Source organism: Mytilus californianus, unplaced genomic scaffold, assembly GCF_021869535.1.
Source record: "Mytilus californianus isolate M0D057914Y unplaced genomic scaffold, xbMytCali1.0.p SCAF_8, whole genome shotgun sequence".
In the NCBI taxonomy this organism is placed as follows: Eukaryota; Metazoa; Mollusca; class Bivalvia; order Mytilida; family Mytilidae; genus Mytilus; species Mytilus californianus.
This window is the reverse complement of record NW_026262734.1, coordinates 7,515,266-7,539,867: the sequence shown is the minus strand read 5'-3', so window position 1 is coordinate 7,539,867 and position 24,602 is coordinate 7,515,266. Positions and strand designations below refer to the sequence as shown.

General features: G+C 31.8%; 2 protein-coding genes across 4 annotated transcripts in view; both read right to left on the bottom strand.

Moving 5' to 3' along the window:
* LOC127711495 (fatty acid-binding protein, adipocyte-like) overlaps positions 1 to 24,602 on the bottom strand; it is a 101,154-nt gene that overhangs the window by 9,154 nt on the left and 67,398 nt on the right. Inside the window, exon 1 of one of the 3 annotated variants that reach the window (XM_052217568.1) lies at positions 354 to 471. The exons of the other annotated variants lie outside the window; for them this stretch is intronic. Within the exon in view, the coding sequence (XP_052073528.1) occupies positions 354 to 441 (88 nt within the window). The 5' untranslated portion in view covers positions 442 to 471. Of the gene's footprint in view, positions 1 to 353; positions 472 to 24,602 lie in introns of those variants that run through there. 3 annotated transcript variants of the gene reach the window in all.
* LOC127711494 (fatty acid-binding protein homolog 6-like) lies at positions 4,986 to 11,519 on the bottom strand. Its single transcript, XM_052217566.1, has 4 exons — positions 11,393 to 11,519; positions 10,033 to 10,205; positions 7,863 to 7,973; positions 4,986 to 5,264 (listed from the first exon to the last, which is right to left on the bottom strand). Exons 1-4 carry the CDS (start codon positions 11,478 to 11,480, stop codon positions 5,214 to 5,216), a joined length of 423 nt encoding a protein of 140 aa, XP_052073526.1. The 5' UTR covers positions 11,481 to 11,519; the 3' UTR covers positions 4,986 to 5,213.

Sequence of the window (24,602 nt, the reverse complement as noted above, 5' to 3'; positions counted from 1 at the left end):
AAGGGAACTCCCTTTGCAGATTGGTTTTTGTCCTGAATTTGTTTAAATATTTGTCATTGACGTTTAGCAAACAAAAAATAACAAATGTTTGTATAGCCCAATTAAATGGTTTTTTTTGTCTGTTGTTAATTAAAACATAATCTTAAATTGTAGTTGTCGATTATAAAAAAAAAATAAATCTTAAAAATAACAAAAGAGGGGCAAAAGATACCAGAGGGACATTCAGACTCATAAATCGAAAATAAACGGACAATGCCATGGATAAACAAGACAAAGACAAAAGACAAAATATAGAACATAGAAACACAACATAGAAAAATAAAAGCTAAGCAACACGAAAAAACAAAACGTACCCAATGCTTTCAGAATTTCGTCTAAATTTTCACTTTTATACACTTTCCATTTTCCTTCAAATTTAGCTTTCATCTCATCTGCTGACATTTTGAAAGTTTAAACTTTATAAAAGATTTAGCGACTGCTTACAGATATTTATATACTTAGAGGTCAATATGTAGACCTTTAATGGTTTTAAAATTATTTAAATGACCGAAAAGCCTTTCTATTGAATGATACAATTAAGCTGTAAGGACAGTAACAACATAGTTTATTAAAAGTCCTCGCTTTTGAACTCAACCTAGCTTCCACCGGATGAAAAATCGCTTTAATGCATTAAAATAGTAAGAAATCAATCAATAAAACTATGTTATGTCAAGTTTGTCTTCGCGTTTTAAATTGCTGTTATGACGACGTTATTGACAATCATTTGATATACTTGTTATTATCATTGGTAAATTTCAATATTAATAGTATATTATAGCCTTTTCCAATCGAGGGTGTAATCCATTAATAGCATATCATGCTAATTACGTATGGCAACTATACAATTGGTATTTTCATTTGTAGGTAGTATATATTTCATCTGTAAAGAAAGCGAGGCCATGAAATATTATAAGTGAGGAAAGATATGACAAGAGACTCAGAAGAGAGACGGAAAACCTCAACAGATAACACTTAAGTCCGTAGGTCGCTCCTACTGTAGTTAGGAAGAGCTAAACAAGTCTTGTATGGAAATAATGGGAGATGTGGATATACGTCATTGAGACTGCAATAACTAAAAGAAATTTACAGTTCAGTATGTTTTTAAAATGGAATTGCAACACGAAAATTTTAAAGCAATAACTCTCGACCCTACGTCATACCGCTACGGGTAATGGTTATAACGTACAAGACAAACCAAATGCAAAGCAGAAACTCTCGATCCTTATAAAGCGTGGAAAATTGTATATTATTCTGGCAGGTGTAAAGAGATAATTGTTCATGCATTACCTAAATTCATATACATTTGTACTATTTTCTTGTACTGTATAACTTTTTGTCTAAACCTTACCTAAATTCTATCCTATTTAATTTTTTGTTTATGCTATATTTTCTTTGAATTTCGTATTTTCTCCATGCATTACAAAGCATTCATGACATTATTACCCAGCAAACATCAGACATTATCAGTCATAGCCAATATCAAGATAAAACTGAAAGAAAACACCCAATTTGTTTATAATGTGCGACATTTTTTTTCTGTAAACACATTGTATTGTTGGGGTTCATAAAAAAATTAAATTACTGTTATTTAGCAGATTTCAGTTTCAAGAATCTTACATTCTCAGTCAGCCATTTATTAGACGATTTGCTTGTGTTTGATTTTTTGTTTTTTATTTTTTTTAATAACTCTTAAAGGATGTTAGAATCATTGGAGTCACAATTGGATTATGAGGACATATTGTTTGAAAGGAGAATACATAAGTCAAATACACACAATTGATAAATGTTAATGAAAAGGATACTCAGATTACTAAGACAATTTTTTATATGTCATCTTTTTAACGTGAATATTAAAACACTTTGCATAAATTTACAAGTAGTCCTTCGAAAAACATTTCTTGGTTTATGAAGAAAATGCCGTCATACGCCAATAGCAATATGACCAAAAGAAGCCTATAACTTATTTCACCACTAAATTTTTAAAAATATTTATCCATGTTAACTTCGAACCTGGTTGATCTATATATTCACCATACAATTTCAATGGTAATAGGATTATTCTTATGTCTTATTAACTTTAACATTAGCCAGTATTTACATATCGCCGTACTGTTACAATACATTGTAATCATAACACGTACAAAGTTCTACCTTTTGAACTGTGAGGATTTAAACGTGGATGAACATTCATTGCTAAAGAAGGGAATATCCGCCATAATTATGAATTTGTTAATTTGTAAAAAGTATGAATTCCTTAAATTCTAAATTAGAAACATGTATTGTTTCCATCCGTTACATGAATTTCTACATTTCTTGATTTGTGAAATGTAACTTCTTTAACGTGTAAATGTATTTCCTTAAATTGTTAACATATTTTTTTCACTCGCTACATGCATTTCTCCTTTTCTCAATTTGTGAAATGATATTTCTTTATTTGTTCAACTAAATATCTACATTCTAAATCGTAACTGTATTGTTTTTTTTTTTAAATTTGTAAAATGGAATTTAGGTTTGTATAGGACGTATATTTATTGTTCAATCAAAATAAAGTTTGTTGAATATAAACGGCAGTGTGGAATGGTAAATAATAATGAGAATGGAAATTGAAAATGTGTCAATGAGAACACAACTCAACCAGAGAGCAGTAAACAGCCCAATGCCACCAATGGGTTTGTAACACAGCGAGAAAAAGAACAGGCCTTGTGTACCCTTGTGCACCTGTTGTGATACCTTCTTTTGGACGACTTTGTGTTGCTCTGAAATTTGTTTTTTCTAAATTCTTTTTTTTTTTTAAACTTTTTCGATTTTTTGTCGTTGGTTTGTTCTTTGTCGTGTTGCTATTAGCTTTTCTTCGATTAATGTATTCGAATGTCCCCTTGGTGTCTTTCAACTCTTATTCACAAGTTCTTCACTAGGGATCGGATTTGAAAACTTTAGTTTATCTTTTGGTCGACAATAATTCTTACATTCATGTGTTTGAGGACACGTTTTGATGAAAACAAAATCACTAGTGCATGAAACGTAAAATAGAAAAGTTATGTGTCTCTTCTGAGCAAACACCAAGAACAACTTAAATGGGCCAACATCAAGATTTGTTCACGACAGATAATTCGATAATTACATGAACTTCCTGTAAATTATCGGTTTAAATTTCACATGTTAATGATATGGGACTCTCTTCTTCCCACGGCCGAAACGATAACAACATTTTCTATGTGCCTGTCCAAAGCAAAGAATATGCAATCCAGTGATTTTGGTGTCATATAACATTGATTGTATTTCCAATTGGTTAATACATATTCAGACAAGTACTTTTGATCCTACATCTTGTTGGTACTTTTAATTTAGAATTGTACAAGAACATGCATTTCCCGACTGAAAAAGACGATTGATAACATTAAGCCTTTGGAGGTGTACTGATTAATATTTAAGTCTCGGAAACAAATTGAGAATGGAAATGAGGAATATGTCAAAAAAACAACAACCCGATCAAAGGACAGATAACAGCTGAAGGCCACCAATAGGTCTTCAACACGGCGAGAAAATCCCGCACCGGGCTGGCCCCTAAATAAAATGTGTACTAGTACAGTGAAAATTGAAGAATGTTTTGTTCTAAGTTGTGAAATTGGACTTTGGACTTCTTGAGTGTACTCTTTTATCGGTTCTTTGTGTCTTTTGTCTCTTTGTTAATTATGATTTCTGATAACTACCGATATGATGATTTTAGCCCTTCTTAACCAATTTTCAAAGTCTGTTCTTTTCGGAAATTTTTAACGCAAGTGAGAGAGATATGCTGTTTCAGAATCTAATGCATGCTTGGTAATATTTTATATATTATCAAAGGCGTAAACTAAAACGTCGTGATTGGGCAAAATGGAAATTGAACCAATGACCTGACGTTATTTTCATTGTGGGGTACACACTTAAAAACACTTATAGTCCTTTATATTCTGCAACGGCGAGTTTCCTTTGATGATTATAAAAATTTAAACGTGCGTTTGTCAGATCCTGAACGGTTGGAAAGAAATGTAGGCGATACTATATTAGGAAATGTTGCCTTACGTTGGACTTATTGACTTCATGGCAAACACTTCAGACTACTTGACTTCATGGCAAACACTTCAGACTACTTGACTTCATGGCAAACACTTCAGACTACTTGACTTACATTTTGCGTAAAACTGAATGAACAGTTCCCTCGTGATTAGAATGAAACCTATCTCAACCAAGGTGAGTAAATTAATGTAATCTGTGTTTCTCGCTACTGGTTAATACCTTATAATTTTAATAGAATTATGTTTGCTTAACTCTAGCTTCTTTTAGGTTTACAGTGTCACAAGACAATGGAGCATTTTGAAAGTTTAGAAGTCTAATTTTGATAATTTTCACTGTATACTCGTACATAAAGCATTTGCAGTGACTGATATCGATTGCATTCCGTAATACAGATTAAGGGTTTGATAAAGTTTTGGCAAAGAAGGAATGCTCAGTACACATATACTGTTTGTAAAAAAGAGAGTTTGGTAATATTATGTGTACAAATCACACATGAGAGAATTAATTTGGAATGGATTGATAGATTGATTGTTTCCAGCCAATTTCAAAAGGGGGGTTCCCAACCCAGGATAAAGGGGTGGTGGGTTTCCAACCATATGCCCCATTCAAATATATTGATCGTCCAAAAAAGGGGGTTCAACCCCCTACATCCCTCCCCCTGGATCTGTTATTTTCATGCACATTCATGACATGAACACATAACATGTATATTTAATTAACAAATCAATAAAATTCGTTTTTTCAAAATTGGGATGACGGGTATTATAGTGAGGACCATTTTACTGCCATTAAAACAACTGCTTGCTGACTAGGAGCCGATCTTTTGCCTTACAATGAAATAATTAAAATCTATATTGCATATTCATATAAAATGTCAAACTTGTAAAAAATAAATAAATGGATAATTTAATTAAGTCAAAGACAAATTTATTTGGTTGTTGATCTTTAAAATGTCACAAACCAAGAAGTATACAATTGCACTGAGTATACAGAGTCTACATAATCTCCATAGAACACATTATTATGGTCTAAAGTAAAATGCTAAAAGCGACGTGCGAAATCGGGAAGTTCACAGGACGATGTAAATCCTAAGTAACGTAGAGTTCAAAGTAACAGGTTTATGCCTTCTTGAAATATCTTTTTGCCGACACATCTCCACGAGTCATAGTCTGAAAATAACAAAACTTACATATGTACTTATGTTATGAAAGGATTTAGGACGTTTTTAGAAATAACTAGAAATTGAAATAAAATAGATCTTATTAAAACAAAAATGTATGTTTCTAGTTTATCAAGATTGTTAAAAGTAAAAGAGAATATAAATGTCAAATAATTCGTTGATATAGGAAAATAAAATAAGAAGAAAACATATAAAGAAAAGAGTTCATAATTCGTAAGAATAACATACATTTTCTAATATGCAAGATCAGCAAAACAGTACAAGTCAAGAACCTCATTAAACAAGTTATTTGGCACGCGTATATAAGATTATTAGGTTGCCGGACAGATATATGTCGAATTGATATTACATCCAAGGTTGTAACCATATTCATAATTGAAGATAAGCTTCATCATCATGAATATTCAGTAATACATTAAGGCACACGAGAATGTTATTAATAACCAATCAAAAAGCCGAAATACGAAGATTGACGTATACAAGATAATAATTAAAATTTAACAAATCTTTAATTATCTTTTATTATGAAGATCAGAAATTGAAATTCTTCCAAAAATATTATTCTATTTAATTTAAGAAATAATAATCCTAACGCTTTTCAAAAACAAATAAATACATTTTGCATATTATGAAGCAATAAATGTTTTGTCAACAAATTCCATCGTTTGCAAAAGAAGCTCAATCTCGGCTGGGGAACAAGAATGTCGGGTAATGAATAGTGACTATAATTACACCTTATGTAAGAATCCTGGGTTTTGATTGGTTGATAGCCAGTGTATTTTTCACTAATTTACTTTTATCAAATGAATATCGTTCATTTTTAACAGCGCCGGGGTATATGCAAAAAGGATATGCCTTTCTTACCCTCTCTGCCGTGGTATTTGCCAAAAAAATACTCTATCCGACTGGACGCTTGTAATGTCAAGATCATCAATGCGTTTTATGTCACGATCATCAATGCGTTTTGTACGTTAACATTCGGTGTAATTAAACAGATATAGCATGTTCTTGAGGGGTATTTGCGAAAAATACCAGTCTTGAGAATGAATTTCCCTCGCCTTACGGCTCGCGAAATTTAACATTCTCTCGACTGGTATTTTTCGCAAATACTCCTCCTTAACATGATATATCTGTTCATAAAAGCAAATATAAGTCTACTGCCCGTTATCCTTGTTCCTACCAGCAAATTGAGTTGTCTTATTTATTTCATTAAAAAGGTAAGTTATATACTGTTACTTAAAGTTATTTAAAGAAAGAAATTTAATGCAAATGAATACTAGATAATTCAATAAATATAAACATAAATATATATAAATTTTAATAAATGCGTTTCATGAGGTTATTCACTCATGTATAACAAATAGAATGAACGTAGTTTACAAGGTAATTCAAGCAATATTTAAAATAGAAATACATGTGTTATTGTCAACTGATAATGTTATTTATTGTTAATCTTTATGATTTATGCACTGTGATATTTATCATGTTAATGATAAAAAAAATATCCTTGTTCCTACCAGCAAATTGAGTTGTCTTATTTATTTCATTAAAAAGGTTAAGAAGGCGCGAGTCCCACTCTCGCTGCCAAGCCAGTCCATAACAACGACATGTAGTCCCCAGATGTCCAGACATCTTTCTATCTACAAGAACCGTAGAAGAACTTAGCAAACGAGAGAAGGGAAATCAACACCATGTTTATCAATATAGAATTCATAAAGCGCCATCATAGACCCAACAAAACAACTGATCTCAAATGAGAAGTATCCCTCAAAAACAACTAAAAACCCCGTCACAACAACTGATGGAGGAAATATCTTCACAACACTTATATGAGTATCTTTTTCACAAAACTTTAACATAAAAAATATATTTATTATAAATAAAGTTTAGCATCTGCCAAACTTCACCAGACAAAACTAATAATGTCGTGTGTCGTAAAAAACCTTCTTATTTCTGTACATCAATAACAAAAATATTTAAATATTGGTTAAAATTCAAAGAATGTTTTGTAATTGGAAAAAATAAACGACGACCCCCCACCGCACCCACACACAAAGATTACGGTCGTCATCATATCTCTTAATTCAACCAACTGACTCTTTCGTGAGCATGATCGCTAAGTATTGTGTAAATAATATAACGCTATATAATCAGCTATTGTCAAATAGGATGAACTTTTAAGAATGTTTGCTCCTCTTGGTGTTGACATTTTGCCAGATATTCGGAATCATCTGGTTTTATATTGTACAGTGCCATTAAAACTTTAGACCGGTAACCTCTACTTTTCTTTTCATAATATTATAACATATAGTTTTAAAAGCCATATTTGAAAATCTTACTTAGATTAATCCTTGTTATCTTTTCATACTTTTTGAAAGGAAAAAGGTGCCAATGTTAAATGTATGAAAAATGTAAAGAGAATCATTTCCCTCTAAATTTTTAAATATCTCGAAAACAAACACGAACCCTTCTTTTTTTTCTGCTATTATTGTTCCTTTATTTATATACTATCAATTTACCACAGTCTTTAAAAAAAACTTGTTACTTTAAAACAGACTAGTGAAAATCCTTAAAAAGCCCTACTTACCATTACAAGATCATCTCCTTGTATTTCTCTGACTAATGTTACAACTTTCTTCGTTACATCAGTAGGGGTATTTACAATTGTCAATTTACCGTCGACGAATGTCGCTTTCGACTGCAAAATAAGATTAATTATCAACGAAAGTTACAACAAACTATACAATTGAACTACTTGAAGAACCGAAGTAAGAGATATTAAAACGTATTTTATAATATTTGCTATTACAATTCCTATTGTTTATCTCAATACATCGTTAGCTCAAACAAGGCAGGTAAAGTCAAAAGAAAACGAATTCTGCCCTTTTATTTTGATTGTTTTCTATAAGTTTTTGTTTCTCTGTCCATATTTTCTTCTTTCAATTTCGGCATACCTGATACAAATTAATTTTACAAAAACTTTAAGTTCATTAACTACGGAAGCGTATTAGCGCCACACAATTTTTTTTTCAATATTTCTTCCTTTGTTTGCGTAATAACGCAAATATTTGCGAAATAACGCAAACATTTTTTTTATCTTATTTCTTATTTAAGATTCAAAGGAAGCAGCAGTTATAAATGGAGGAGGCTGCATACATTAAAATGTATCCTCCTTTGTACTCAACAAAGAAAAATGCTTGAATATTTAGAACATATCATTGACTAATAATGAGTAGGATAATAGATATAAGAAGATGTGGTATGAATGGCAATGAGACAACTCTCCATCCAAGTCACAATTTCTACAATCAAACCATTTAATATAGGTCAAAGTACGGTCTTCAACACGGAGCCTTGGTTTACACCGAACAGCAAGCTATACAGGGTCCCAAAAATTATATACATGATAATACATGTATATATATAATAAAGAAAATTGAGTAAATTGAAGTTGTATCGAAGAATATAAAAAATCAACCCTGCTAATATAGCTATGGCCAAATATAAATATTCTTCTCGTTTGAGGATTGTGTAAGGTTGGTTAGATCCAAACAAGCTACCTTTTTGCAATAAAATGAAGATGTTTTATTATTAAAATTATGTTCTCTACATTTAAATTGCTACCTAAGTATCTTAAAGTTACTTTACTAGATTGAAATAAAAATTCCATGAATTTCTATCAAAGAATCTTGATCATGTTCTGAGATTTAAAAAAAATCTTGCATCAAAATTAAAAAAAAAAAGTTTCTTTATTAATAATTCATTTTAAAGCAGAAAGGTCATTTTGTCTATTTGACTTGAAAGTTTCACAAATGTATGACATTAGTTTTGCTCTTTCAATTAAAATATGCCTATATCATATCTATTTTCTTGTTAAATTATATACTTTTCTGATGCACAAATCATTCTTAATTTATGTATAATTGCACTTCAAGTATTCTATCATTCCTATGCAAATTTATTATAATGAGTTGGCTTTGTATTTATGGTTCTTTTCCTATCTACTAGTAAATCACAACCGAAATTAATGACAGACGGACATATATACAAAACTTAATGAATAATTGAAATCAAGATGTTTGCGTTATAACGCAAACATAGGAAGAAATATTAAAAAAAAAGTTGTGTGGCGCTAATACGCTTCCGTTATAAACAATAAATTGTATACATCTCTAATTTTTAAGGGGAAAAAATCTGGAAAAAAATCCGAATACAGCAGATATTTTTTTAAACATTGATAAAACATGCATGTGTACATATTGAATGACGACAAAGGATTGGTGTAACATGAATCAGGACGATACAAACTAAAAAGACACGCTTAACCGAATCTTTAACTTGCTAGTTAACAATTCTGCTCTATCCTCATCCTACTCGAACACAGTATTCTGACTCTTTGTTCCTTCTTCTAAATGTCACGTATTACGCAGCAAATACAAAGTTTCAAGTCTGTGGTCTGACCCGTCTGGTGATCGAAGCGAGTTGCAATGGAATCCGCGTAATTGCATTGGCTGATTAAAAAAAGAATCTTCAGTAATCAGATTCTACACTTTAGATCGGATCTCACCGGGTGTTTATGAACACAGTGCTTAGAGGCGAGTACGCTACAGAAGACCATCGATTAGGTTGATAATTCGAAAGTTAAAATACAATTCTAGCAAGTACAGTCTATATAAACATTAACATTCACAGTAACTGCTTATTCATAACATACTGTTAAAAGAAAATGGCTACACGAAGACCATTGTTTAACTTACCTTGACCATTTCTCCGGAATCTGTTTTCCTGTCTACCTCTTCATTTAACGTGTATTTTTCCTCCATTTTCTTTGGTCCAGCTTCTATATTAATTGTTATGCTATTGCCATCGATGGTTAGAGTATTTGTTGGTGACATATTGGCAGCAGCTTTTCTCATCACAAGATTGACACCTTGGAATAAATAAACATTCAGTTGGATTCAATATCTGTTTGTCAAAGTACGAGAAATGATCAAACCCTTTGTAAGTAGTTAAAAGTGAAAGGTTATATCAATATAACAAACTTCTTTCTAAATGTTTTGCATGAGTGTGATACCGATACAATATGAATGATCATGAATATTGCCGATTCAGAATAATTTCAGTATAAGTTTAGTTATAGGAAAAACAAGAATAAATCATTGAGACGATAAAGTCATGGTACTTTACAAGACACACATACATGTATTAAAATCCCCTGCAAACCAAGATGTTATCAGTAGGTAGTAATGTCATTTTTACAGTAACATGAACAATTGTGGTGGAATTATATGATCTATAGGATTGTATGGCAATCTACTATTTCATCTAGAACATAATCAAAATTTAAGAAATTCACAATACCGACATTAACACGCTACATTCTTTCCATGAAAGAAAGTGTCACTTCACGAATTTTTTGTCAATATTCCTATTGCGCTGTCAGGATTTTGTTAACCGTTTATGAATATTTGTGTCACCAGATGACCATTGACATGTTCCACTTACCGTAGCCACTATCTCATCTTTTTTTTTATTCTCATTTTTTTTAAATAACGAAACGCGACTTATCAAGGGTTTTATTACTTGACAAAAGCAGCACAACATCTTAACCCTTAAGGAACACCGTTTTCTTTTTACTTTTTTTACGGGATGGTTCTCCATATATGTGAATCGATACTTTATACTGCTGTTAACTTTTGTCGCATTCGTTTGACTATGTGTTGTCCGTTTTTTGTTGAACTAATTACTTGATCCTGAGTGTACCATCCCCTATCCACAGCCTCAAATGCTCTCATCGTTGATGTACTATATATATGAACCAATATCGGTGCGACAATCTCACGAACTTAATGCAAAAACATGACAATAAAATGTAAAGAAAATGTTGTTCATTGTAATACTTCCTTTTTAAAACAAAAATAAGGAGACGTGGAATGATTGTCTTCGAGCGATTTATCCACCAGCGTCCAAAGGAAAAAGATGTTTACAACTATAGGTCACCGTGTGGTCTTCGACAATGAGCAAACCCCATGTATAAGTTAGCTATGAAAATATTGCATGACAACATGCAAAACAACGAGAAAACTAATTTGATATTTATATTGTACCATCACTTACCCATCTCTTTAAGAAAATCTTCAAACTTTTCACTTTTGTAAACCTTCCATTTTCCTCCAAATGCAGTTTTCAAATCTTCAGAAGACATTTTTATTCTTTTTACTATAATGTTACGCGAAGTAGACGGAGAAATAATTATGTTTTAAAAGTTGAGAATACGCAACTTATATACTATCGGAAATTATACAGGTTTACAATGTGGAACGTTCAGGTGACGGAGAGGTAGACCGGAATGTTTACAAACATAAATATTGAATATGACATATATATATACCTGTACCTCATTCATCAATAACGTTCTACATTTTGAACAGAGTGGGATTTTATCCTTAACGATTCGAAAAAAATCTAGTTTTATAGCGGTGAAAAGAAGAATGCATAAGTAAAGTTTCTTTCACTTTTTTTTATAAACTATTGATTGTACAAGATAATTTCGAATGCATTCAACGTGTCATATAAAAATCTAGTAGAAGGTGTTTCTCTTATTAAAATAACTTTCAGATTCTATACATATGAAGTGAAAGTTCCACATATTATCTAATTAACCCAATGAGAAACTCTAGATCAAAAACTAAATAAAATTGTGGGCTTTTAATCTTTAATTTATATATAAAAACTTCACGACTTTTTTTCTCGACAGTATAAATCGCCGACCTACTAAGGGAACGACTATTAAACTCAAGGGGGGAGGGAAGGGGGACGTTGTGGTTTTTCATAAAAAAATATAATGATCCCAAATTTGATGACGAAAAAGAATTTCTGAATCCAGATTTCCCCCATACCTTATAGTGTTTATAGACAAAAACCCTATGGATCTGTTACAGTTTTTGAAAAAAATAGACAAAAATGAAGAAACAAATTGTTAAGACTGGACATATAAGGTCTATAAATCCAATATGAAGTTGTCTGACAGTTTTCACTTAAACCGACATTTTGAACAGTTCTGCTCCTGTCAGATGTTTTCTATTCATAGTGGTTTTCAAGATATTAAATAAAACTTGCATTTAATCCTTATGTTAGATATTTTTAGCCATGTCGGTCATCTTGCTTGACAGGCGGGGTCATTGGACACATTTTTGAAACTAGATATACGAATAACGATTGAAGCCAAGTTGATCAATTTTAGGCAAGTAGTTTCAGAGGATAAGATTTTTTTGTAAAAGTTGTCGAGCGAAAATGGACGACAGACGCCAAGTGATGAAAAAATTTTTTTGGCCTTTCGTCTAGGTGAGCTAAAACCTGGATATGAACTACTACTGATATTCTTGGTTAGATAATCAGTTTCAAAATTAAATTCAAATATTTAGAATTTAGTGCTTTGTGGGTAATGAGCAAAATATTATCTTAGAGTCTCAAATTTAGTAGTCAAGGAATCTTACCGATGACCTCCAACATTAAATACAATACAATACAATATCCTATTTTGCTCACACAAATAAAACTTGAAATATGCTTTCTTTGAAAACTTCTTATATGGAAAGACAACGTTGATACTATGTCTTACGTGAGATATTCTTGAACATGCATGAAATATTTGCCACTGAACATTAAGTATCCAAAATTCATATCAATCTGAAGTTAGAAACAAATACAATAACAGCCTTATCATCGTATGATGCTTTGAACTAGATAATCCTTCTAATTATCAAAACTTAGAGGAGGGACGACATTCAAGGTGCCGTGTGCAAAACTTTTCATGTCACGTGGTACGATTTCAGCTTCCGTTTCGCGATTTCAAATTTTTTAAAAGATCGATTTGTACGTACTTTAAAATCAAATATACTCTACTGCATTCGTGTAGAATATAGCAAGTTTTCACAGAGAAAGATTTATTGATGATCGAAATTCACTTTTACATAAAAGAATTAATGAATGTTTTACTCTTTTTTGGTAAATTGTATCTTTGAAGATTATATTCCGTAATGGCGGGAATTTTATTCGATGTGTTAAAAAATACAAGGCTCAATTTTTTGTTAATATTCCGTTAGTTCGCCAGTAGAAATCAGTTAAACTTATAGCTGTTAAAGAACATTGTTCATACAACCTAACACATAAAAGGTCTACCTAAGTCTCTATCCGTTGCTGCATAGTACGATGCTAAAATACGCCGATTTTCAAATAAAATGTCCAAATATATTTGTCAAATACGTGAGTAAATACTAACATTATGCATAAAAACTACATTTTTTTTGTTGTTGATTATATTCAAGGTATAATGAAAATGTTTCACCCAATAAATACCATGTAATAAAACAGCCTTTTAAAATTGTGTATAATTTGTGTATTGGTCGGCTTCCGGCGAAAAAAATGTCCAAATATATTTGTCAAATACGTGACTGAGTAAATACTAACATTATGCATAAAAACTACATTTTTTTTTTGTGTATTTTGGTTATATTCAAGATAAAATGAAAATGTTTCACCCAATAAAATCATTGTTATAAAACAGCTTTTTAAAATTGTGTATAGTTTGCGTATTGGCCGGCTTCAAATAAAATGTCCAAATATATTTGTCAAAGACGTGAGTAAATTATACTAACCTTATGCATAAAAACTACATTTATTTGTATATTTTGGTTATATTCAAGATATAATGAAAATGCTCCACCCAATAAAATCCTTGTAATAAAACAGCTTTTTAAAATTGTGTATTAATAATAGTTTGTGTATTGGTCGGCTCCGTTCTCTAATTGTGTTTTCTCGTTTTTTATTTTTGTACAGATAAATGAAGAATGAATACAATATTAATAGTTTTGTAATAAATAAAATGTGGTTCCAAATAAAACCTTAAAATTAATCAAATGAATTCTATTAATTTAATGTTCATGCCGTATGAAATAAACCCTTGGGGATAAGCAGGTTAAAGCGGGTATAAGTATGACAAGTATGTATATTCCCGACAAAAAAATGACAAACTCGTTTATTATGTGTACTTGGATGTACATTGTATAACCATTACCACTGTATTTAACTGATAACTGATTATATTTATAATCTCAGTCCACAAATTTCTAATGTCCAGGTGATGTTCACACCACGGACTGCTTGTAATAAATGACACATTATCACCGCGACCGATTGATAATACATGTATGAATCAGAAACAAATCTGCGTGCCGTGTGCAGAGTGTCGTCCCTCTTCTGATCAAAACTGATATTTGATCACCAATCGAATTATATACTGCATAATAAATATATATTAAAGTATTGGTAGACGGTCCTTCAAGATTGCGCGAAATAGAACTCAAACCTTATAAAAAGACCAAGTGATACATATAAATAGGGCCTTTAGTGGAGTGACCAAGCCAACAAATTTTCAACTTTAATGGACCACCCTAACTGCAGACTAAATTATGAATTTTCGTTAAGAGAAATGTTTAAACTTTAAATTGTGCCTGGTCGTAGAATCGAAAAATGGTGCAAATTTGTAAAATGTAAGGGCAAAGTTCGGAAGTTGAGTTTTTCATCAGTGTAAAAAACATTCAAGAGGGGTTTTAAAAAGTAAGGAAATAATATCTGAATTGTGAAATAGGCAAGACATTGCTCCTTTTACAAAAGAATAAACAAAAGCAGTTCACTTTCGAGTCAATTTGAAAAAAAAAAATGAAATCACCAAAAGCCCATTTTTAGGGAAATTAAGGTGGGCAACAAGAAAAAGTCAAAGACAAAACAGGAAATGGCTTTCAATTGATATTTTGTATATTACATGTACATTTGAAAATATATGTTTGGTTTTTACGCGATTTCTTAAGAAAGAATCGAAGTGTATTTTGATTGCTTTTGTTTAATTATATACCAGTTGCAAGCGGCAAATATGTCACTAAGTAACTGAATAAAATGGTTTAAATGAAGTATTGATAGGTAAACATATATTTTTCTATTGTGAACATTGAAATTGTATAGGCAGGAATTTTGACATCAGCAACCTACTATAAATCCCTCATAAAGAGTTGCTACAAGGGTCCTTTAAATGGAAAGTGCACAACATTTTAGAAAATCGGGCTTCTCGTTGTTCTTTCCTCGGTTTAAACATTAAACATATTCAAAGATGTAACAACATCCATGAGTTCTACTGCAATTTATGTATACGAAATAATTTTGCAATATTTCTGACTTTACATAATTTGTTCAGACATAGTTTTCATCTTCGTCTTCTTCAGAAATTTCCTCTTGAGTAAGATGATTCCTACATCCCTCAGACACTCCACACGATCAAATACTTGGATAACCTGAACTCTGTGTGTTGCATACACAACTTTTATTTCAAGCTCTTTACCCTTGCATGTAAAAACAAGGTCTTGAAGGAAATATAATAACATATGTCTGTCGAAGAAAACCGGTATGTGTTCTCAATTCTTCAAGCAAACTTGTTATCTTTTTTTAAGTAAATAAATCGTCAATGCCTTTAGTGCTTTTTGATAAGACAAACATGAGCTTCGACAGTCAAGGAACGCTGTCCTTTTTTTTTGTTCAATGCTTTTTATACAGTTTATGTTTCTCTATCAATTGAAAAATGCTTTAAATAAAGTAGCCATGAAAGCATCATAGGGCAGTATTAAGTCTGGGACACTACGAGTTAACTGTTCACAAATAAGAATATGCTTACTGTATTTCGAGCATTAACTCCAGAGTCAACACATATGTCATCTAGCCCAGCTGAAGTTTATAACTTACTTACTGTTGCTATAAAAGAAAGATGAAAGCCCATGCCATTCTAATATTCTTATAATGTGGGACTATAAAACGTCTGCCATAGACCATATTTCTTATTGGGCTACAGCATGCAATTGCTGGTCAAACGTTTGCACAGCATTTTGATGAACATATCCAAACATTATTTCATAGTGGTATATATAATAAACTGTTGCTATGTTTGGTGTATATGACTGAGGCATAAGATAGAAACGTATATATACAAATTTGAATTTTGATAGCCTTTTGTAAAAGCTGGTCCAAACTGGGAAACATTTTGTCAGTGTTTTCAGCAGAAATAGGTATTGGATCATAGTTTTGTTTGAAAGAAGTTGGATAAATATCCAAGACTTGTCCGAAGTATCGAAGTATTAAACAAAAATGAATCTCCCCATAAGCATAGAAAAAAATAAGCATAGAAAAAACAAGGTCAGTAAGTTTTGTTTAGCTTGTCGGTTGGTAAGCATGTCATAAGTTTGTTATTAGAATCATCAAACGTCAAAGATCTGTCTAGTTCAAGTTAAATTTTAAAGCAACTTATGATAGCGTTTGAAGTGTCTGTTTTCTACTGAAAGACAGCCATAAGTTTGGGTGGAAAGTATTTTTACCATCGATTGTCTCAGCATTGATGTCAATATAATAAGCTCCCGCTTATATTATATGAACATCTTCTTCAAATGCAGCAATAACATAAAGTAAATATGACATGTTTGGATTTTGCCTATTTCCTAATATCTAAACTAGTGAGATATTTTCGTACTTCCGAGTATCCTGCACGAAAGCCATGGGAATTTAGATTGTTATTTACATTATTTTTATCCAAACTTATGGTGTAGTTGTAATGCCAATTTTAGTTGAAATGGTATAAAAATAAAATAGTTGCTTAATGTAACTATACATTCTGCTATTGCTAAGACTTTAGACATCTTGTCGTCAGGAAGTTCAGAAGCAAATACCCTCACCATTGTAAGCTTAAACATCAACTATCCACAACAAGAACTTCTTAATCAAGCAAAAAGTGTTGTATGGAATATGAAATAGATATTTCATATGTTTTTGGGTAAGTGCCATTTTTTGTTTCTAATGACTACATTTAAGTAAGAACTTTTAAAGCGGTTGCATGTAATGTTTAGTCTTCGTTGCTAGTTAGTGTCTCAATTTCAGTTTCAATTTCTGTCAGTATTTATCCATTGATATTTTACATGGTTAGCTGCTTGAAAGGCTTCCGAAATCAGTGAAATACTGAACCCAACATTTGATTCTCCCTGCCCTCTTTGTTTCCGTATAACGATTGACTTTGCATAATGTTTTTCAAACGTCCACTGTAGTTTGGCTGAATCGTACGTTGTTTTCAATTCATGAAGTAGGAAGCAGCAGTTTTGATCAGTATTTTACCTAAAGAAAAGACATGACAAAGGCTTTTTGTGCACAAGTAAGTCTTCGAGGATAACACAAAACAGGCAACGAGAAGCCTTCTCGTACATGGAAAACATTCAATTAATCGTTAAATTTTCTTTCTTCGGATTGCTAAGCTGAAAAAATTACATAGCAAACCCTGTAGTAAAGGGCATTGGTTTTAAACTCTTGTGAACATGGAGTGACTTTATTTCTAAATGTCGTTTAGATAATTTTATTACTTTTGGAGCCCTTCATCAGATTCAGTGAAACGTAGATTTTTGTCGCATTTCTACGATTTGTGCTTGCAGAACATACTAGCAGTCCAGTCAAAAGGCATGGGCATTTATTTGGTCAGAACAGACTAGGATATATAATTAAAAAAAAGCTTGCGAAGATGTCAGCATTAGTGGACTACTATACGTAGATATATTCCGGGGATAACACTTATCCGCTTCAATTTGACTTTTATTGTTAGAAAAAATCTATTTTTAACTTTTAGAAACAACACGATAAATATCTTTTTTGCAAAAAATTATCAGTCAAAATCTTTTTAAAACATTGCTGAATAAACCTGTGATACAAAAATATCAATACTAACATATTTAATTGGCAAAAACACGAACACTAGTATGATGAATTTCTGAAGCGATTCGTCAATGAAAAGTAATTCTACTTCGTATCGGTACGAGAAAAATCCGGAAATTCATAGAATTTTAATGTATATTAAAATATGTCGAAAAACGTGAATTTATTAAAAAACCGGATAGGTCTCGTAACTGTACAAAATGAAGTTTTATTACTTTTTAGCGCGAAAAATTTGGAAGATATCGATGCAATGTAAATTTACAAATGTTGGAAATAGAGCAGAGTGCATATTCTTAAAACTGAGTTAAAACGAAAAAAATACGGCAAAATAGAAGAAATTATAGTTTTATAATATAAATTAGTACTTAAACTCTTCATAAAATGTAAAATCAAGAGTTTGATGACTATAAAAAGAAAAAAAAGTAAAATAGTTTGTCGAGTTGCATTTTGAATGAAAAAATCAACATGTATTATTATTTCCTTTTTATGAAAAATGCACCGTAGGAAATGGCTACGACCGGGTAAAAAAGTAAGATTAATGTTTTGGCTTTGCATAAAAATCATTTTCAGCCTGCAGTTATGCCGGTCCATTAAAGTAGTAAAATAAGCACCTTTTTCTTGATTTGTCACTCTACTACTTGCTTTACTTTTGTGCCAATTGGCATTTAATTTGAAGGATTGAAGCTGTTAACATTCGCAATAAAATAATATTAATTAAACAAATTTAATCATTAAATATACGTTTGCAGGGCAGTTTAACTTGTAACTAAACAACGAATTTTTTGTTTGTTTTTCTGTTATAATTCACTGGTTTTTATTGGATTTTGTTTATGTGAAATAAAATTCATTAATGTACAAACAATTTACAAAAAAGGTGAGAAACTCATTGAGCTAAATTGATCTAGTCAGAGTTAACGTTGTTTTGCTTGGTTCTAATTCCCAAACTTTCAATTCAAAATTCAACGTAGGAAACATCTCTAACTCACTATTTTTCTGCGTCTAATTATACTTTCTATTTGTCAATAACTGTATCCATTTATCTCTCAATAGCGGATGACAGTTTTATTGTCTTTCCTGATAGTATACAATTGCACTCTCACTCTCTCTCTCTCTCTTTCTTTATGTATATTAGGCTCACTCTCTTCATATAATGACTCGGACTTCTTTTAAACTAAGTTTTACTGGCGTATATTTCTGAGTGTTTGTTTCTTGAACATTGGCTAGAGGTAAAAAGGGTTGAGATGTCACAAAACATTTATCCCCTCCACATTTCTGCGCCTGTCCCAAGTCTAGAACCTCTGGCCTTAATATAAAAAAAGAATATGTGGTATGATTGTCAATGAGACAAATCTTTACAAGAGACCAAATGACACAGAATTTAACAACTAAATATCACCGTACTACCTTAAACAATGAGCAAAGCCCATACAGCATAGTAAGCTATAAAGGCCCCGAAATGACAAATGTAAAAAAATTAAAACGAGAAAACAAACGGTCTAATTATCAACAATATAAAGAAAAGAAATATTCGTTTGACCAAATAGGTCAAAGTTTAGAAATTTTCCATCCAGGTAGAACATTTGATCGTTGCAGACGACTCACATTTACAAGTTACACCACTCAATTTAAGAATCGACTAAGCTCCATCAGGGTATTTATACCTTATCATTAAATCTCCATCATTAAAAAACATGCTTTAAAAAATAGGTTTTCTCCACTTCCCTGAAACGTATCATTTGATTTATTATATGATATTTGTATTTTTTTCTGAATACCCCTTCACCATCGATTCGTCTAGTCTGCATATTATGTGACAATCTGGCCGATCGAAAGTGTTAGAGGTCACACTGTGTTAAGCAATACGAAATGCATGTACCAATAGGACAGGGTAATTGCTGAACAAGGTGTGTATTACATACATATTCCTTTCTTTTTATATTTTTTTTTAATTTATGTTCAATAGTCTACATAACTGTTACTGTTATCTGTAGCTGTAATAGTGGTAATTAATAAATTATGGTCATCATACGGCTTGGCTGCGGATGACAATGTCTATGATACGGACGATTTCCTTTTGCTGTTGTTCCTATTTGATTCAATTATTAAATTTTTTCCCAAATTAGATCCCTAGTGTATTGTACATATATCAATTATGATTACAAATACGAGGGGTGCAGGGGCAGATCCAGTCATTTTTTAAAGGGGGTTCCCAACCCAGAAGAAAGGGAGGTCCAACCCTCGGACCTTCCCCTCCCTAATCCGCCACTGAGGTGGACAGGATTCTTGAAACGAGGCCTGGGAATGAGTGGGAGTTAGGTTAGAGGGAATTGGGAGTCGGGCGGGAACCAGGTGAAGAGGGTAGTAAAGTAGAAAAATTATATGCTTCACAAAAAAAAAAAGTAAGGGGGATGGAAATGGGAACTACCCCATGTTCACCCCCTCAATTATAGGGGCGGGAACCCGGTGAAGAGGGAAGGAAACAAGGGATAATTTATGCCTCACTGACAAAAAATTGTAAGGGAGAGAGAAGTGGGAATCATCCCATGTTCACCCCCTCAATTACAGGGGTCAGTGTATTAAGACACTAAATGAATCGAAGAATTAAGTCACTAAATTAATTTAAGAATTCTTTTTTTTTTACGGATCTTACAATTTCTTTACCCCTATTTAACAGTTTTATTGATAGTAGTACTTTTAACTCTCAACCAAACATCAGACAAACTATTATTGAGTAAATTGATTGAAGATTTCAGCTGTATATATTTTTATACGCCTGTGTTTTAAGACGGAACAAATTATGGTATACCGTTGTCTGATCGTCTTTCTGTCGTCATCAGGTGTACAATAACTACAACCTGCTGTCACCATTTCAGAAGAAACTTTGGTGAATTGTTTATAAATAAATATCTATTGATGTAAGCTCCTTCTCGATTTTTAGAAATTTGAGATTTAATGTTTTGGATCAAAAAGGGAGGGGTTGCAGTTTTCAGACTATAGCTCAAAAACACTTTCACCAATTTCACTGCAGTATATTAGTGCAAAAGAATAATTTACTTTGTAAACAATGAATTTAACTTAACAAAATTAACTAATTGCAATTATTATATTTGCTCTAAATATGCATGATATCTTTGCGACTGTACACCAAGCAATCAACCACCAAGATTTAATGTATGTGTTGCAAATGATTAACTGACTTTGAACAAACCAATGCTAATAAATTACCACCTAATCAATAGTTAGAGCACTGAGAAAACTTGCACTAGTCTAATAAAAACTGGCAAGATAAAACTTAATGTATAATATTTGTGAAATACCTTCATCTAAAATTTTAACTTTTAATAATCATATTGATGAAAAATTAATAAAGAGCTCTCGCAAGTGAAGATCATTTTTTATTGTGATATTCTTTTTTATTGAATTTTGGTGGCCTTACTTTTACTAAATTAATCAATTTATTAAATTATCAATTTCCCCCACCTTAGTTGCAATATACCAACTTCACCTGCATATGGGATATACATTTCCCAACTTATTCGGTATTCAAGAGCTTGCAGCTCCTACTCAGACTTTGTAAAATGTCACCAGTGTCTGAGCAGAAAGCTGATAAACCAGGGGTATGTCAAAGAACGTCTCGTCCTTTTTCTGAAAAAGTTCATCGGAAGGTACCAAGAACTTGTTGATAAATATTCCGTATCAACTTCACAAATAATACACGATGGTCTTGATGTATAGATTTTGCGTACTGACGTTGTTTATCATCTTAATAACGTGTTATAGTATTCTTTTATTTATCTTTATTAATATTACCTTTACTGTTGTCTGTTTTTTTTTAGATATCCATTTGACGTGACTCTGTGCTTATGTATCCCGTCATACTTTGAACGACAAAATCATTTTATTTATTAATATTACTTTTACTGTTGAGTCTGTTTTTTGTGATATACATTTGACGTGACTCTGTACTTATGTATGTCGTCATACTTTGTACCACACAATTATTTTATTTTATTTATTAATATTACTTTTACTGTTAAGTCTGTTTTTTGTTATATAGATAAAGGAAGATGTGGTATGAGTGCCAATGAGACAATTCTCCATCCAAGTCAAAATTTATAAAAGTAAACCATTATAGGTCACAGTACGGTCTTCAACAGGAGCCTTGGCTCACACCGAACAGTAAGCTATAAAGGGCCCCCAAAAATTACTAGTGTAAAACCATTCAAACGGGAAAACCAACGGTCTAATCTATACAAAAAACGAGAAACGAGAAACACTTATGAACCACATAAACAAACTATATCCATTTTACGTGACTCTGTATTTATGTATCCACTCATACTTTGAACGACAAATTTTTTTTATGTCTACCTGTGCGAATTTCAAACGCACGATTTTACGCCAGTACTTAAAACCTTCCATCCTTTATGGATGGATTTTACATAGATAAATAAAATCGTATAATATAAGCATAATGAGGATGTTAAATTTGATGTATGCCTTTTTGTGCTTCTTCGTTACATTTGTTTGTTTTTATAGTGATTAAGATGATAACACAATGCTGACTGCTGTACCCCTATTTTTGACATTTTTACCTATTGTGTCTGTTTGTTTTGTTCACGTATCGTTGTCAATATAATGGAATTTGATGCGACTGTCATACAAGTGAGAGGTTTAGCTAGCTATAAAACCAGGTTCAATCCACCATTGTCTACATAAGAAAATAAGAAGTCAGGAATATGACAGTTGTTATCCATTCGTTTGATGTGTTTGTTTTTTTGATTTTGCCATTTGATTGGGGACTTTCCTTTTTGAATTTTCCTCGGAGTTCAGTATTTTTGTGATTTTACTTTTTACTGTTCTAGAGTTATGCCCCTTTACATATGGAAAAAATGCCGAATTTTTCGTTTTTGTTCTCTTACTTTAGTTTGCCTCAAACAAATTTTATGAAACTTATAAACAATGCTTATTACCACAAAACACAGATTAAGCACAAAATTGGGTAGTGTCACTTTTACCGTTCTTGAGTAATGTTCCTCAACAATCTTATATGCAAGCAGGGTTATCATCTGTGTCCCATGGACACATATCCCATTTATCTTATCTCGTGTCTGTTTACCCATCATTAAATGTCGTAAACCTTTGTGCATAAATATTGAGGATATATTTGAGCTTAAAGTTTTTATTAAGTGGACAGGTTTTTGGCCAATAACCATTGTTGGACATGTTAAATTTGGGAGAGTACTGTTTGTGTACATGTTGGTTAGTTTAACACTTATGGGAAGTCAATGATACGTGGTATGTACGTGAACTATAATACAGTTGGAGGAGCATTTGCATATCTCATTCTATTGATATAAGGGGGTCTGACCCAAAAAATCATTGGTTAGTTTATATGCTGAATCTGATTAGTTTAGTTTGAGGGACACCAGTAATGGTAAGTCATCAATATTTGGTGTGTTGTTGTCAGAATTTCAACATGTCATCCATGGGGATTAGTTGGTCAACCCCCTTAGCCATGGTTGTCATGGTCTATTGACATTAAATCTTGGGCATGTTACAGCTTAAAATTAAAAGGTCAAACCTCAGAAAATAACAATAAGACCACCATCAACATCATCTTAAGCATTACATGTATATGTACATGCATATTAATATTTCACAGTGGTGAAAGAAGTTCACCTTCGATCTACTTTGTCATATTCCTTTCATATTCATTTAAAATTTTAAATAAATGCCACGTTGATATATACATGTCCAACACAAATGCCCAAGATACTTTAAAGACGTCTAGATGTCCATAGACAATCTCAAACAATAGACAAAATAAAAACTAAAAGTATGCCCAATTGTTGAAATGTTTTATTACATGTCTTTGCAAGATCTATAATAACTTTTTAAGTATTAGGTTCATCCTAACATTTTATAAAACTTTGATTGCATTGTGGCTATCAATTAGAGAAACCAATACTATTGGGACATTAATTTGAGAATTACAAAAAGAAATGTCTATTTCAAGGATATATAATTGATCATACATGTAAATTTGGAATCTTATTTATTATGACATCAGATTTAGATGTCGACTTCCGGAATGGAGGTTGGTTAGAGACTGATTCAGTTGTGACAGTAAATAGACACTGATAAATAAGTCTGATAACAGTTTAAAGTTATAATATTTGTTCAACTTTTTACTATGATTAGGTGGAAGTGTGTTCTTATTTCAAAAATAGGGGCACTCACCATATAATATTAGTACGTACATAAAGTGACAACTACTTGCTAGAAACTGAATGTTTTTACCACAACTTTGTATGTTTTAATTGGGATACAGATATATAATTAAATATAAAAAAAATAACACGTCTTTTTCAGGACTTCTGATCTATGTAGTTTGGCATGTTTGTTAGATCATAGATGTGGTTATGAAGGGTGAATGTTTATGACAGGCCTCTATAACAAAGTATATCACTGGATTTAGCTATTTTTCTAAGAATATTATTAAATTGCTTTGCTTTGAGCTCAGTTCATTGTT

What these genes read in the sequence shown, in the direction of transcription:
- LOC127711494 (XM_052217566.1), bottom strand. Translation starts at nt 11,480, where the DNA reads ATGTCTTCTGAAGATTTGAAAACTGCATTTGGAGGAAAATGGAAGGTT. An exon ending in ATTCCGGAGAAATGGTCAAG is followed by an intron (nt 7,974 to 10,032) that starts GTAAGTTAAACA and finishes CTTATTTTGCAG; the next exon opens with TCGAAAGCGACATTCGTCGA. An exon ending in AAGGAGATGATCTTGTAATG is followed by an intron (nt 5,265 to 7,862) that starts GTAAGTAGGGCT and finishes TGTTATTTTCAG; the next exon opens with ACTATGACTCGTGGAGATGT.